Source organism: Canis aureus, chromosome 20 (assembly GCF_053574225.1).
Source record: "Canis aureus isolate CA01 chromosome 20, VMU_Caureus_v.1.0, whole genome shotgun sequence".
Taxonomy (NCBI): Eukaryota; Metazoa; Chordata; class Mammalia; order Carnivora; family Canidae; genus Canis; species Canis aureus.
In genome coordinates this window covers 18,955,784-18,972,683 of record NC_135630.1, presented here as the reverse complement: position 1 = coordinate 18,972,683, position 16,900 = coordinate 18,955,784, and the positions used below count along the sequence as shown (strand labels likewise).

Here is a 16,900-nt window from a genome sequence, read left to right as displayed (position 1 = left end):
GAGGGTATTATGCTGAGTGAAGTAAGTCAATCAGAGAAGGACAAACATTATATGGCCTCATTCATTTGGGGAATGTAAAAAATAGTGAAAGGGAATAAAGGGGAAAGGAGAGAAAATGAGTGGAAAATATCAGTGAGGGTGATGGAACATGAAAGACTGCTAACTCTGGGAAACAAGGGGTAATGGAAAGGGAGACTGGTGGGGAGGATGGGGTGACAGGCACTGAGGGGGGCACTTGACGGGATGAGCACTGGGTGTTATATGTCGGCAAATCGGACTTAAATAAAAAATAAATAACTAAATAAAGTTGGCCTTAAAAATGGCATCTCTTGTAACAAATGATTAAAAATTAGAGATTATTTATTACTATCTTGATAATCATTTTTTTAAAGATTTATTTATTTATTAGAGAGATTGAGAGACAAAGACAGTGAGCAGGGGTAGGGGCAGAGGGACAGGAAGACAAGCAGACTCCCCTCTGTGCCCGATGTGGGCCTTGATCCCAAGACCCTGAGATCATGACCTGAGCTGAAATCAAGAATCAGACGCTAAGCCACCTGGGTGCCCCTATCTTGATGATAACTTTTAAAGATTTTTGTCTAAAATGGAATTTAATATGTATAGTTTATCTGCTTTTAAATACTGGCTAGACATTTCCCATCCCCAGCTTTATTGAGGTATGATTGACAAATAAAAATTATATATATTTAGGTTGTACATGATTTTTTTAAAAATACACAGTGTGATGATGTAACATACATATATTGAGTAGATTTTTTTCTTGATCAAACATGAATTTATCTTTTGACTTAAAATTTAATCTAATTTTAAAAATAAAAGAGTCATTATACTTTAATGTTTAAATTTGAAACTTATGGATTATTACAGTTAGAATATCCTGTTTTACTCATCTGTATTTTGATAAGATTTTAAACATCAGGACTACTTTGTGGTTATATAACTTATGATAGTGTTCTTATTACATGAAATTAGCTGTATCTAGTGAAAACTTCTTTTAGTCAAGACACACATCGATGCTTCTTTAAAATGAACAAGTTATTTTTGGCCAACTGGCATCTAGACACAATTTCCTTTTTCAAGGAAAATTAATTGAGAAATGGAAGCTACCTTTCAACAACTGGAACATGGCCACATTCTAGATTCTTACCAATCTTCTCTGATGACACCAGGCTGTGAAAATAAAACTATCTTGGTAAAACTGATAGGTAATTTTCTCAGGCTCATAGTCCCAGATCCAGCATGTTGGTAGGTTTTTTTTCTCCTCGGTCTTTATTTTAATGGACTACAAGGAATGCCTAAGAGAAAAATATTTGGATATCACCTCACTTGGAAAAAAAGCTAATCTGGTTGTATGCAGTTCCTCTTAATCCTGAATCTCTTCCTTTACCCTTCCCAGATGAGCTATCAGCATTCATAATACAGTGTTCCTCTTTTTGAAATTATATGATCTTATGAATTTTTGTTTTTCCATGGCATTTCTTTGTTGTCAGTAACTTAGAATACAGTGATTAAATAAATAAATTTTTGTACAGAGAATTATAAATTTACTCAATAAATATAATATGTGCCAAATATAATATGTGCCAAATTCTGTAGTAATAATATATGCCAAAAACTAGGCTAGGAGCTGGGAATACAAATGTAAATAGAATACATATTCCTAGCCATCAAAGAGCTCATATTCTAGGATGATTTTTAGCTGTATTCAGCATACCTAAATGTCTGTGCATGTACAGACCCTTCTTTGTGAAAACTGCAGCTGACCTTCTCTTGTTGAAAAATTAACACATTGTTTTGTTAAGGTAAAACTGACATTTGAAAATGCATATGCTGTGAAAAAGGAAACAACTCAACCAAGACAGAAAAAGGCACAGTCTAACACAAGTGATTTAGTCAAACTTCTATGGGGAGAAGAAGTTGAAGGTATCCAGCAAAATATCCTAAACACTCCTCACATCGTTATGTATCTCACACTGCAGCTCGACTCAGAAACATCAAAGGAAGAGGTGAGTGCTTTCTCAAAAGTGCAAAGAAAGAGAATAAGACTCTTTTATAGCCTTTCAAGTGAATAACCACTTTTTTCAGTTATTCTTTATTATTTTGTCTTTATTATTTTGATATGTCTCTTACACATAGCAGTCTTCTGACAAGCCTAATTGAATCCATTTATACAGATTATACTGAAATACTGGAATTTGTTTCTACCATCTTCTTTAAAGAATTCTTTTTGAGCTACTTATTCCATAATATTTTTCTTCTCTATCATTGGTTGCTCTATGCTCTATTTTTTTGGTGATTGCTCTTAAAATCTTATATTTGTCTTAGCAGATTCTATACACTACCTTAACTCTTTTTCAAAATAATTCAAGGCCCTTAGTACACCTTATTTCCAACTATTCACTCTTCACATACATGCTATTTTCCTCAGCATTTTAGTGCTATCATTATTTAAAAAGATTTATTTATATACTTTAGAGAGAGAGTGTGCACACACACCAGCAGGGATTAGGGAAGTGGGGCAGATGGAGAGGGAGAGAGAGAATCTTAAGCAGGCTCTACACCCAGCTCAGAGCCCAATGTGGAGCTCAGTCTCAGGACCCTGAGATCATGACCTGAGCTGAAATCAAGAGTCAGATGCTTAACCGACTGAGCCACCCAGATGTCCCATGCTGTTATTCTTTAATTTCAGAAATTGGGGATAATTATACTAGTCCTACTACTATTTATTATTATTCTACTATATACGTTATAAAACATGTAAGTAATACATTATAAAATGCACGGTTTATGCATTATACTTCAAACAAATAAACCTTTAAATTTACATACATTCTACCATTTTCTTTACTCACTATTCTTTCTTCCATTTCAGACTTTCCTTATTTGATCATTTTTCTTCTTCTTAAGACATATTTTAGGCATTTCTTTATAGTGAAAGTCTCTCGATGTTGAATTCTTTTTGTTGTTACTTATCCGATAGTGTTTTTTTCACCTCTTCTTGAAAGGTGCTTTGTAATTCTACATTGCATTGGTCAGAATAGGCCAATTGCTGTAACAACCTTGATGTCTCAGTGGCTTAACATAATAGTTTATTTCTCATTTCAATATAAATGTTCCTGCTCATGTGGCTCAGTGGTTGGAGCCCTTCATCTAGCAGTTCCATGATTTCCAAAGGCTTCAGAATCCTCCATTGGATTGTTTACATCTAGTTCACCAAGGAGAAAAGAGAAAAAGCATCTAATATCCCATGAGACAGTTCTTCAGAGTCCTAGCTTAAACCACTTCTGCCCATGTTCTAGTGCCTAGAACTAGTTATATGAACTTCTCTCAATGCAAGGAGGTAAGAAAATGTAGATTTTCTATGTAGTGAGGAAGAAGATGAAGTTGACACATGGCATTGCTTATTCAGGTAGAAAGTTATTTTCTCTAATCTCTTTGAAGATAGTATTCCTTGGTCTTCTGACTTAAATGATTGTGGTTAAGTCTACCATCAGTCGTTCCTCTATAAGGAATCTTTTATTTTCTTTGTTTGATTTCTTGCTTCTGCTATGTTCAAACTGTTTTTAATCTCTCTATTGTGTTTTCTATTTTAAAAATTTCATTTTGAGGAGTTCCTGAAAAGTCTTTAATCTACATTTCAAATCTGCCATATTCCTGGTCATATTCCATATTGCCTAGTCTCTTGTTGCTTGCTTGTCTTAGTGATTCTATACTTTATTTCTCTAAGTATTTCATACATATTCTGTGTTCTTTTCTATTCTGTATCTGCCCATTCTTCCATCTCTAAGTCCTAAGAGGACTCTGATGTGTGGTGGTTTGCCTTCTTGTGTCCTTGATGATCACCTACTAGACTTACTGCTCAATTTTATCTCTGGGAGTCCTATGATCGGAAAGTGGCAAAGAATTCCTCCAGAGAGAATTTGCTTCCTCTGTTTCTGCCACTGACCTAGGGTACTTCAGGCCTCTATAAGAGTCCGGGTTTAACACAGTGGTCCTAGGTTAGCCCCAATACTCAGTGTCCTGGTTGACACTATTGTAGGCATCAACCCTCAAGACATCCCTGCCTCTCTCCTTCTGTCCACCAGTCCCAGCTGAGGGATGGGATTGCAGTTTGCTTGCTTTGCAGCTTGCAAAGCAGTTCCAGGGAAGGGGATTGAAAGGGTATGGAGAAGATGTCCTTAGAAGCCTCTCTACTTCTTACATATCCGGCAGTTTAACAAGTTATGTTCTAGCCATAACTCTATTTGTTTTACAGCATGAGGGTCTCTCAAAGCATTTAGTTTACCATAATGCTTCAAACAGAAGTGAGATCTAAGAAGTTTTTACTAATTTACATTTCTTTGCTCCTGAAGTCCTTGCAGGCTCTATTCTCATTGCCAAAGCCATTTTATCCAAGGCGTGCATTTCCTTGTGTTGCATCTTCGTATAACAAAATTTCATCAATAACTGAAATGGAAAAGAAGGGATTTACTTACATGTATTTTTTGTAATTTTCTGTGTTCTGAAAATATAGGGACTTAAAATTAATTATTCTGAGTTCTTGCATGTATTAATTGTCCTTTATACTTTTAAAACAAGTGAGAAAATTAACTATTTATTCTATAAAACACACAACAAAATTCTGGGATGGTAGCACCCTGAAACTTAATAGGTCATCTTGAAGCAGAATACCGCTGAGACCTTTTGTCATCTTTGCCTTTCTTTCCATGGGAAAATGTGTAGATGTTTCTCAAATGAACAGGTCTCTGTCTGCTGACAGCTCTCTATCAACACTATAATTAGGAGAGGCTTTTTATTCTTACTGTACAGAGTGGGAGCTGCTGCAAATGCATGCTACTAACAAGTACCTAAAAATACAGCTAATTAAATTGATTAGGAACTGTAGAGTATGCCAGGTCCTTAATAGTGAGGCTTTCTGGGCTGGTTGCTGCAGAGGTAGAAAAAAGAGTTATGAGATTTGGAAATTTCAAGAACCTAATCAAAGACTACTATATGGTTATTTGTTTAAAGTGGTGTTTAATATTTGGCTAAATGCAATGTGTATTTTCTAGTCAAGGTTTAAATATGTTAAGTAAGCATGACTGAAGATCTTAACTGATGTTTGGCTTAATTTCTAAAGATAAAATTTTTATAACTGTTTTTACCTTAGAAATATTGCAAGAAAATTTGAGTGTTAGGCAGAGTGTATTTGACCAACATATTCTATAGCAATTTGCATGTGCTGAATGTGCTTAATAAGTATTAAAAAAGGTGTGTCCAGTTTATCATTTATATTTGTCCTAATGTAAAAGTTGCCAAGACATGGACACTAAGTCACATAATTATTTCTTGTAAAGAGAGACCAAAACAAGATGTAGAAAACGCTTTAGAGAGAGAACCAAGGAAAAAATGTATTTTAGGAGTTTGGGCTTTCCATAGTAGCTGTATTAATATTTAGGGATATTAAATATTAAATAGCATTACTGGGAGCTACTCCGAATTCTCTATGGTTTCTATTTAGAAATTTTTATATTGCCAGGTTTTAATTTGCCTTGTGAGAAAAACAGCATGTTGTTTTAAGTCATAACAAAAAAGTAAGATACAGACTGATTCATCCTTTTGTATAGAAGTTCTAGCACAATGCACATCCTGATTTTGAAATTTATTTTATTTTGTGAAACTGTTTACTGGGAACATGCTCTTCTTAAAAATAAAAAAAAAATTAAGTTTTTAAAAATTATCTTATAGATCTATTTTTTTCCATAATTTATAATGTGCTTTCTTTTAAAGTTTAAACTCAGATTAATTTGTGGTGGGCAAACACTTTTAAATATAAGACAGATATTTTAACATCATAATACTACTTTCTGTCTGTGCTACTATAATTTTATATACTTAGTTTGTAATTTTAACTGTAGTATTGTCTTGGGTTTAAGTAAAGATTTAATGATGATTTCACCAAAGATGACGAAGATCATCTTTTAAATGTCAATAATGAAAGTAATTAAATTTAAAGACTCTCATAGTTACATGTGGCATCTGTGTAGATATGCTACTAGAGGAGGTACGAAAATTTGTATAATGAAAAATATAAGAGTTTATTGTAAAGGAGATTAAAGTTTAAAACAGTGAAATTACTTGAATTATTCTAACTAATCATTGTCCTACTCAGTATATGTTTTAGTATTATAACCAGCTTTGACAGTCTGTAACTTACTTTCAGACGTAGTGTTTTAAATACATGGTAATGTGTTAAAATTCCAGACATAGTTCCCTCTTTGTGTTTGTTTGGATTAAACTACCTCTGAAGTTGAAAGGATTCATTTTTTTGTTCTTTTCTTAATAGTAGAATCTGAACTTTCCATTACCAAAATAATGGTTGAAAAATATGGGGGGTTGATCATTTGTGTTTGTTTTCATTTAATAGCAGGAAATTCTTTATCATTGTCCAGTATCTGATGCATCTCAGAAACTTAAAAGTGTGAGAGGAATATTTCTTACACTCTGTGACATGTTGGAAAATGTAACTGGGACACAAGTTACTAGGTAAGAATTGATTTTAATTTAACTTTAATTCTATTTCTTGCAAGTTCTGTACCTTGGTTCTGACAAAATACTAAGATAAGTGTCTATTATACAAATATACTTATATCTATCGTATAGATAACTGTACAGCAAATGTGATATCTGCAGGTATTTTGTTTCTCACCCAAGTTATTTCTACCAGTCACCTATATAGAGGTATAGGTTCTCAATACAGCTGTAGATGTGGTGTTTTGGCACACTACATAGCAGAGTTGGACAAATGACCTATAGTTTAGAATTTATTCATGAAGGTGGTATCTCTTGAGCATGGCATTATGTTGAGTCTAGGCTTTTACATAATTTTCTCTTGATTATTAACTTGCTAGGCAATACTTTTTTGATTGGTAAAAATGACTGAACACTGAATTTTTCTTGTAGTTCAAAATAGTCTGTTTACAACTATGACAGAAAAAGATAGAAAACATAAACACTTTAAGAAGAGGAGTCAGAATGCAGTATTACCTGTGCAGGTTCACTCAATGATAAAAAAGCAAGACTTCTGTGAAATAACCTTTGGAAAAACAGAATACACCATATAGTCAGTTATAGAGCCACATATTCCATTCCACATTGATTTGTTAAGCCCTGACTTTGAAATGCCACATTTAAGTTATGGGAGGAGAGTGCTCAAAACTTTTGAGTTTTTTTTTTTGTTTGTTTGTTTTTTAATAAAATCTAGGGATTACAACCCATTTTTCTTTCTTAACTCAACAATTTTGGGCTTTACAAAAAACATTTATCTCAGATTTTAAGAGCCCCACAATACATAAAATATAAAGTTGGATTTTTTAAGGCTTTAACTTTTACCGTCTTCTGATAAAAATGACACTTCTGTGATTTTAAAAGATAAGATCTGCAATACAGTAGAAAGAATTTCCTTGTTTTCCTAAATAAAAGTTATATTTAATCATAGGGCTCATTTTTAAGACTTCAGTAACTGAGGCTACATTTAGTGTCTAAATTTGCATTCAAAAAAACATTTTAAGTGAAATCTTATGATACTTTTTTTTTCTAACTTTAGCTCCATCTACATCATTGCAAATGGCAAGATTTTTATTTTTTATGGCTGAGTAATATTCCATTTATATACACACACCCCACACACACATCTTTTCTATCCATTCATCAATCAATGGACATTGGGCACTTTTCATAATTTAGCTATTGTAGATAATGCTGCTATAAACATCACGGTATATGTATCATTTTTGAATTTGTGGTTTTGTATTCTTTGGGTAAATACCTAGTAGTAATTGCTGGATCATAGAGTAGTTCTATTTTTAACTTTTTGTGGAACTTCTATACTGTTTCCCAGTGTATCTGCACCAGTTTGCATTCCCAACAGTGCAAGAAGTTTCCCTTTTCTCCACCAAGCACCTATTGTTTCTTCTATTGTTGATTTTACCATTCTGACAGGGGTGAGGGGATACCTCATTGTAGTATTGATTTGGATTTCCCTGATGGTAATTGATGTTGAGCATCTTTTCATGTGTCTGTTGCCCATCTGGATGTCTTCTTTGGGAAAATGTCTATTCATGTCTTTTGCCCATTTTTTAATTGGATTATTCATTTTGGGGGCATTCAATTTTATAAGCTCCTTATGGATTTTGAATAGTAATCCTTTTTCAGATATATCATTTGCAAATATCTTCTCCCATTCTTCCATAGGTTGCCTTTTAGTTTTATTGATGGTTTCCTTTGCAGCTTTTTATTTTGATGATATCCCTCCCAATAGTTTATTTTTACTTTTGTTTCCCTTGCTAAGGAGACCTATCTAGAAAAATATTTCTACAACTGGTGTCAAGGGAGTTACTGCTTATATTTTTTCCTACTTTTATGATTTCAGGTCTCACATTTAGGTCTTTTTTTTTTTTTGAATATTTTATTTATTTATTCATGAGAAACATAGAGAGAGGGGCAGAGACATAGGCCAAGGGAGAAGCAGGCTAGGCTCCCTGCAGGGACCCTGATGCAGGACTCAATCCCAGGACCCCAGGATTATGACCTGAGCCAAAGTCACTCAGCCACTGAGCCATCCAGGTGCCCCTCACATTTAGGTCTTTAATCCAGTTTGAGTCTATTTTTGTGAATAGTGTAAGGAAGTGGTCCAGTTTCATTCTTTTGCATGTAGCTGACCAGTTTTCCCAATACCATTTGTTGAAGACACTATCTTTTTCCCTTTGGATATTCTTTCCTCTTTGTTAAAGATTAACTGACCATATAGGTGCGGGTTCATTTCTGCATTTTCTGTTCTGTTCCACTGATCTATATGTCTGTTTTTTTGGCAGTACCAAACTGTTTTGATCACTACAGCTTTGTAATAGAACTTGAAGTCCAGAATTGTGATGCCTCCTGCTTTGCTTTTCTTTTTCAAGATTGTTTTCATTATTTAGGATCTTTTGTGGTTCATAAAAATTTTAGGATTGATAGTTCTAGCTCTGTGAAAAATGCTGTGGTATTTTGATAGGGATTGCATTAAATGTATCGATTGTAGTATAGACATTTTAACAATATTTGTTCTTTCCATCCATGAGCATGAAATGTCTTCCCATTTCTTTGTGATGTCTTCAGTTGCTTTCATCAGTGCTTTGTAGTTTTCATAGTACAGGTCTTTTACATCTTTGGTTAGTTTTATTCCTAGGTATCTTATGGGTTTTGGTGCAATTGTAAATGGGATTGATTCCTTAATTTCTTCTGCTGCTGCTTCATTATTGGTGTAGAGAAATGCAACATATTTCTGTATGTTGATTTTGTATTCTGCTGATACACTGAATTAGTATATCAGTTGAAGCAGTTTTTTGGTGGAGTTTTTTGGTGGAATTTTTTGGGTTTTCTATACAGAGTATGATATCATCTGCAAATAGTGAGTTTTACTTCCTCCTTGTTGATTTGGATGCTGTTTATTTCTTTTCGTTGTGTAATCGCTGAGGCTTGGACTTCCAGTACTATGTTAAATAACAGTGGTGAGAGTGGACATCCCTGTCTTGTTCCTGGTAGTAGAAGAAAAGCTCTGTTTTCCCCTTTGAGGATGATAATTAGCTGGGTTTTTTCTTATATATGGCCTTTATGATAATTGAGGTATAGTCTCCCTAAACCTACTTTGTTGAGGATTTTTATCATGAGTGAATATAATACTTTGTCAAATGCTTTTTCTGCATCTACTGAAATGATATGGTTCTTATCCTTTCTTTTATTAATGTATGTATCAATCACATTGATTGATTTGCAAATATTGAACCACCCTGGCAACCCAGGAATAAATCCACCACTTAATCGTGGTGAATGCTTTTTTAAAATGTATTGTTGGATTTGGTTTCCTAGTAGTTTATTGAGAATTTTTGCATTTATACTTATCAGAGATATTGGCCTGTATTTCTCTTTTTTAGTGTAGTCTTTATCTTTGCAATGACATGGATGGTGCTAGAGAGTATTATGCTAAGCAAAATAAGTCAGAGAAAGACAAATACCAAGTGACTTCACTCACTTGTGAAATTTAAGAAACAAGCGAGCAAAGGGAAGATAAAACGAGAGAGAAAAGCAAAGAAACAAACTCTTAACTACAGAGAACAGACTACTGGTTACCAGGAGGGACATAGTAGGGAGGGGGTGGGCTAACTAGGAGATGGGGATCAAGCAGTGCACATGTTATCTTGAGCTCTGCGCAATATATGGAAGTATTGAATCCCTATATTGTACACCTGACACTAATATTACAGTGTATATTAAATAATTGGAATTTAAATAAAAATCTAACATCTAAAAAAAATAGTGATGGTAATGCCTGTAGAGGATTAGATTAAAAGAATCATAATGTCTAGCAAATAGTATGCATTTGACTATAATAAAAATAACAGTAATAGTAAAAAATAATACATTTTAGCATTAAAGGAAATCATATAAATTAATGATGTGGGAAAAAACATGTTACTGACCTCCTTTTGTTTTTTTAAACAGCTTTATTGAGATATAGTTCATTTATCTTACAGTTTGCCCATTTAAAGTGCATGAGTTGGTGATTGTATATTTGCAGATTTGTGCAACCAGCATGAGAGTCAATTTTAGAATATTTTCATGCCATAAAAACAAAACAAAACACCTGTACTGGACATTTCATGTGAATGAAATCATAATATGTGGTTACTTGTGATGCTTCTCAGTATAATGTTTTCAAGGTGCAGGCCTCCATTTTAATCTTTTTGGAAATAAAATTTGTTTTAAGTTTCTCCATGTGGATTTGATTTATTTCTTTTTACTTTAAAGGGTAGATGTTATTTGATATTTAGGTCTTGTTATTAATGATAAGATATTGATTAAACATGTGGGAAACAGTAAAAATAGGTAGAAAATTTTTTTTGAAACAATAAATATGAAAATGACTCCTTAGCAATATGTGTGTCTTATTGTACACACTATTTTAAATCTATAGTGATATTAATATCTGACTATACAAAGAATCTAATATTTGTCAAAAAGCATATATATATTTAAGCTTTATTACGGCAAAAATAATATTCCTTTTGAAAAAAAGTCTATTTAGCAATTCATGTTTAAAATCTACACACTGATCGATTGCAGTATAAAAGGTACATTATATCCTAAGGACTCAACAAATAAAACCTAATACATGTATTCTCATTTAAAGAAATAAAACACTGAATATGTGTTTATTTTCTTTTCTTCCCACCACCTACCCATACTACAGGATGGAATCATTATGCTCTCTATGTTTTCATAGTTCATTATTATATCTCTTTAAAGAACATATTTAATTTGTTTTCCAACTTGATTGAAGTACAGTAAATTGCATATATGTAAAATATACAATCTGATGAGTTTTGACAGAGATGTATAGACCCTGAAACCATCATCACAATGAATATATACATTATTCTAAAAGTTTCCTTGAGAGAGATGCCTGGGTGGCTCAGCGGTTGAGCTTCTGCCTTCGGCTCAAGGCATGATTCCAGGGTCCGGGATCGAGTTCTGCATCAGGCTCCTTGCAGGAGAGCCTGCTTCTTTCTCTCTCTGCCTATGTCTCTGTGTCTCTCTCACTCTCTCTGTATCTCTCATGAATAAATAAATAAAACTTTTTTAAAAAAAAAGTTCCCTTGAGAACGTGTTTAAATCTGACTTACATTTTAGTTACTTGTTTATTTATGTGTCCTGTATTGAATTATTATCTTGTGAGCCGAGACCGTGTCTTCCTTTCTTTGTAGTTTCTCTTAATAAATCATGTTCATAAATAAGCAGTGAGAAAATATTTGTTAAATTGGCATACTAGGATCCCTGGGTGGCTCAGCGGTTTAGCACCTGCCTTCGGCCCAGGATGTGATCCTGGAGTCCCAGGATCGAGTCCCACGTCGGGCTCCCTGCATGGAGCCTGCTTCTCCCTCTGCCTGTGTCTCTCTCTCTCTCTCTCTCTCTCTCTCTCTTTCTTTGTGTGTGTGTGTCCCTCATTAATAAATAAATAAAATCTTAAAAAAAATTGGCCTACTATTGGAAACTTTCTTTTGAGAAAAATAGCATACAATCACCTAATGTTAGTGAAAGAATTTCAGTACTTATTACTGTAATAGGTCTACTTTTGTTTGACCTAGAGCTTTTTGTAGGTTTTAAAAAAATATTTCAGGGTATATTTTTGTTGTTATATAATTACTTGTCTTTTCTATGTGGCAGTTAGGTATATGCCAAGAAATTTGCTTCATTAAGCATGCAGTTCTTAAATCAAACCATGTGTAATCTTTTATGAGTGACTGTTTATAATTTTATGACATTTAAAGATATTCTAACTTTACTTTCACTCTATTTTTTCTTAGCTCATCCCTTCTTTTAAATGGGAGACAAATCCATGTGGCTTATTGGAAAGAATCTGACAAGTTGTTGTTAATTGGCCTGCCTGCTGAAGAGTAAGTTGAGATCTTTTTTTTTTTGACCTTAAAATGATTTCTAAAATACTGCTAACAAAGTCTGTTTCATTAAAATTATGCCATTTTTGTCAAAAACAAACTCCTTCAAACAGTTTTACCATTTAAAGATTTGTTGCACCAGTGCGGTAGCTACCGTGTTAATTTAGAATTAAGAATACAGAGAAGGGGCACTAAGGTGGCTCAGTTGGTTAAGTGTCCAACTCTTGATTTCGGCTCAGGTCATGAATTCAGGGTCCTGGGATCAGGCCATGCATCAGGTTGTGTGCTGAGCATGGAGCCTGCTTGAAATTTTCTCTTCCTCTGCCATTTATTCTACTTGCTTGCTCTCATTCTCTCTCAAAATAATTAGTTCATTAAAAACAGAAAAGTGGTGGGAACAATTAGTAAGGCAGGGCTTTTAATACATTTCCTTCTGAGATTTGGCCAGTAGAGAGGTGGCTGAGAGAAGACCTCCTCTGCTCAAACTTTTGACAAGATTGTGATTTGGATTTTATGTGTTCACAGTTTTTTACTGTTGGGAATTTTGGAGAACTAAAGGTCAAGCAGAAAGGTATTTGGCCCTGATATTCAGCACCTTTGGCAAAATACATTTGACCCTTGAACAATATGGGTTCGAATTGCATTGATCCACTTATATGTGGGGTTTTTTCAATAAATATATTGAAAGATTTTTTTGGAGATTTGTAACAGTATGAAAAAACTTAAAGATGAACTGTGTAGCCTAGTAATATTGAAAAAATTGTGAAAAAGGTATAATATCATGAATGCATAAAATATATGTAGATACTAGCCTTTTTTATTATCATTACTACCGTACAATATACATAAGTCTTATTATTAAAAGTTAACATTTATCAAAACTTACTCATACAAACACTTAGATGGAGCAGTTCACAGTTGAGAGAAATGTGAACAAATGTAAAGATGCAGTATTAAATCATAACTGCATAAAATTAACTATATTGCATACTGCTGTAATAATTTTACAGCCACCTCCTATTGCTATCACAGTGAGCTCAAGTCTTAATGATTATCTGCTTGCAACTCTCTGTGACACTGATCATCTCCATGTGACCAGTTGGTCTTTCCAGTAAATTGTATATTACAGTAAAAAAAGTGATTTCTCACAGTTCTTGCATATTTTTCATTGTGTTTAGTGTTAGTGCAATAATGTAAACCTTGAATAACACCATGAGACTCATATGAAGTGCTAGTAGTAATGCTAGAAGTGCTTCCAAGAAGCAGAGAAAAGTTATGACATTACACAAAGTCAAATTACTTGATATATACTGTAGATGGAGGTCTGCAACTGCAGTTGCCCACCATTTCAAGATAAATAAATCCAGCATGTGGGCCATTGTGAAAAAGAAAAGGAAATTCGTGAAACTGTCATTGTAGTTATGCCAGCAGGTGCAAAACACTGCACTTTTTGTGATATATCTTTTTATCTTGTATTGAAGATGCAGCTTTTATGTAGGCATAGGATTGCTATAAGAAAAGCATACCTGGGGATCCCTGGGTGGCGCAGTGGTTTGGCGCCTGCCTTTGGCCCAGGGCGCGATCCTGGAGACCCGGGATCGAATCCTACGTCGGGCTCCCGGTGCATGGAGCCTGCTTCTCCCTCTGCCTGTGTCTCTGCCTCTCTCTCTCTCTCTCTCTCTCTGTGTGACTATCATAAATAAAGAAAAAAAAATTAAAAAAAGAAAAGAAAAGCATACCTATAGACTCTAATATGATTTGAGAAAAAAAGTCATTATATGACAACTTAAGGCAAAAATAAGGTGAAGGATCCAAAGTGGAAGACTTTAATGCCAGCAAAGGACAGCTTGACAATTTTACAAGGAGGTTTAGTTTAAAAAATGTCAAGACAGCAGGAGAAGCAGGTTCTGCTGATAAGAGACAACAGATGAGTTCCCAGATGCCATTAAGAAAACCAGTAAGAGAAAGGATATCTGCCTCAAGGTTTTTAATACCAACAAAAGTGTCCTATTCTGGGGGGGGGAAATATTGGTTGGATAGGACATTAGTAAAGAAGAAAAGTGAGCACCAAGATATAAGGCAGGAAGGAATAGGCTAACTGCTGTTTTGTGCAAATACAGTCAAATCAGGACTTTAAAATCAGGACTGCCCTTATCTATAAAGTTCCTAAACCCCAAACCTTGAAGGAAAAAGATAAAAACCAGCTGCCAGTCTTTTGGTTGTATAGCAAGAAAACCTGGACAGTGAGAACCTTTTTTCTGGAGTGGTTCCATTGAAACTTTGTCCCTAAGGTCAGGAAATACTTTGCCTTTGAAAATTCTTTTGATATTGGACAATGACCCTGGCCACCCAGAACCCCATGAGTTCAACACCAAAGATGTTAATATATTTGCCCCCAAACACAACATCTCCAATTCAGCCTCTAGGGCTCCTTACACACGGTACTCTATGGAAAGGATTGTCAATGCTATGGAAGAGAACCTCACTGGAGAGAACATCATGAAAGTCTGGAAGGATTACACCATTGAAGATGCTATTGTTGTTACAGAAAAGGCCATGAAAGCCATCAAGCCCGAAACAATAAATTCCTGCTGGAGAAGATACTGTGCATGACTTCACAGGATTTCTGACAGAGCCAATCAAGGAAATCATGAAAGAGATTGTGGATATGGCAAAAAGGCGGCAGGCCAGGGGAGGTGAAGGGTTTCAAGATAGAGATCTTAGAGAAATTCAATAGCTAATAGAGGGATCCCACACCAGAGGGATGAATAAAAGATGACTTGATGGATGGAAATGAGTACTTCTGAACCAGTGCTAGATGCTGAGGGAGAAGACATAAAAGAAGCAGTGCCAGAAAACAAATGGATACTAGACAATCTGGCAGAAGGGTTCTGATTTTTCAGGACTGCTTTTGACTTCTTTTATGACATGGACCCTTCTATGATATGAGCATGGATAATAAAGCAAATGGTTTAAGAAGGCTTGATATCATACAGAGATGTTTTCAGAGAAATGAAAAAGCAGAGAAATTACCACATATTTCTGTAAAGTTACACTGAGTGTGCCTGCCCATCCTTCCTATCCTTTCATCTCCACATCTTGCCTCTTCCACTCCTGAAACCACAAGACCAACCCCTCCTCCTCCTCAGCCTACTCCATATTAAGATGATGAGAATGAAGATCTTTATGATGACCCACTTTCACTTAATGAATAACAAGTAATCATCATACATATAGCTGATAAACGTATCTATTATACATATATGTGTCTTCATGTGAAAATCTAATAATTGTACAGCAAGAACTGTGTCATCATCATCATCTAAGTAGACATCCTGTAGACCACCATGTATAAGACTCTGGTGGAAGGGAATAATCTATCCTTAGGGTGATTGATATTTAATATAAAATTAATAATGTGTTAGTTTTCTTACTGTTTTATAACTTTGCTTTCAAAAAATTACATGACCAAATAGTATGCCTCTCTTTCTTATAATGGGGGAAAACTGCATATCAATCTATCATCATAGGTAAGTGACGTTTTTTTAAAAAATGTAAGCATTTCCAGTACTGTATTATGAATATAATATGGTATACCCCAAAAATGTTATAATGATTCGTTCTCTAGTGTATGAGTTAGGCTGTCATGAAGCAACACTGTCAATTACACTAGGCTACCAGAAAGTAATCATATTGCTCCTGCTTCATTATTAATGCACGAATTGTATGTAAATAAATATGAATTTATTTTTAATATCTTTTCATTTTGAACATCTAGTGTTAGTAATACATGTAACATCTATGTTTTTTTTATATTATATAAGACAGTATTGACATAGGAACTAGCAAATAGATGATTCATCTTAAACAGATGATACAAACATATGGCATTTCTCTTATAATTTTCTTAATAATGTTTTCTCTAGCTTGCTTTATTGTAAGAATACAGTATATAATACATATGACATACAACATATGTGGTAATCAACTGTTTATGTTGTCAATAAGGCATCCAGTCAATAGTAGGCTATTAGTACTTAAGTTTGGGAGGAGTTAAAAAGTTATACTTGGATTTTCAACTGCCTGGGGTGTTGGCGCCCCAACCCCTGCACTATTCAAGGGTCAGCTGTAACAAATATTTAACTTTAAAGTGATTTCTCAGGGCGCATAGGTGGTTCAGTCAGTCAAGCATCTGCCTTTGGCTCAGGTCATGATCCCAGGGACCTGGGATCGAACCCCGCATCGAGCTTTCTGCTCAGTGGGGGTCTGCTTCTTTCCCCTTCTCTGTGCTCACTCTCTTTCTTTCTCTCTCAAGTAAATAAAAAAATATTTTTAAAAAATTGAGTAACTTCTCTAATGTTTTGTCTTAATTATCATGTTCTCCTTTTTAACTTTTTGCATGTATTTTG

At 34.4% G+C, this 16,900-nt stretch overlaps 1 protein-coding gene across 4 annotated transcripts in view; it reads left to right on the top strand.

The window, feature by feature from the left end:
* The window catches only part of INTU (inturned planar cell polarity protein), an 82,876-nt gene that overhangs the window by 37,096 nt on the left and 28,880 nt on the right, over positions 1–16,900 (top strand). For 3 of the 4 annotated variants that reach the window (XM_077861107.1, XM_077861106.1, XM_077861104.1), the window contains exons 4-6: positions 1,824–2,027; positions 6,428–6,546; positions 12,402–12,491. In XM_077861107.1, coding sequence (XP_077717233.1) covers positions 1,824–2,027; positions 6,428–6,546; positions 12,402–12,491 — 413 coding nt within the window. The remainder of the gene's footprint in view (positions 1–1,823; positions 2,028–6,427; positions 6,547–12,401; positions 12,492–16,900) is intronic. The other variant, XM_077861105.1, reaches the window with a different exon arrangement.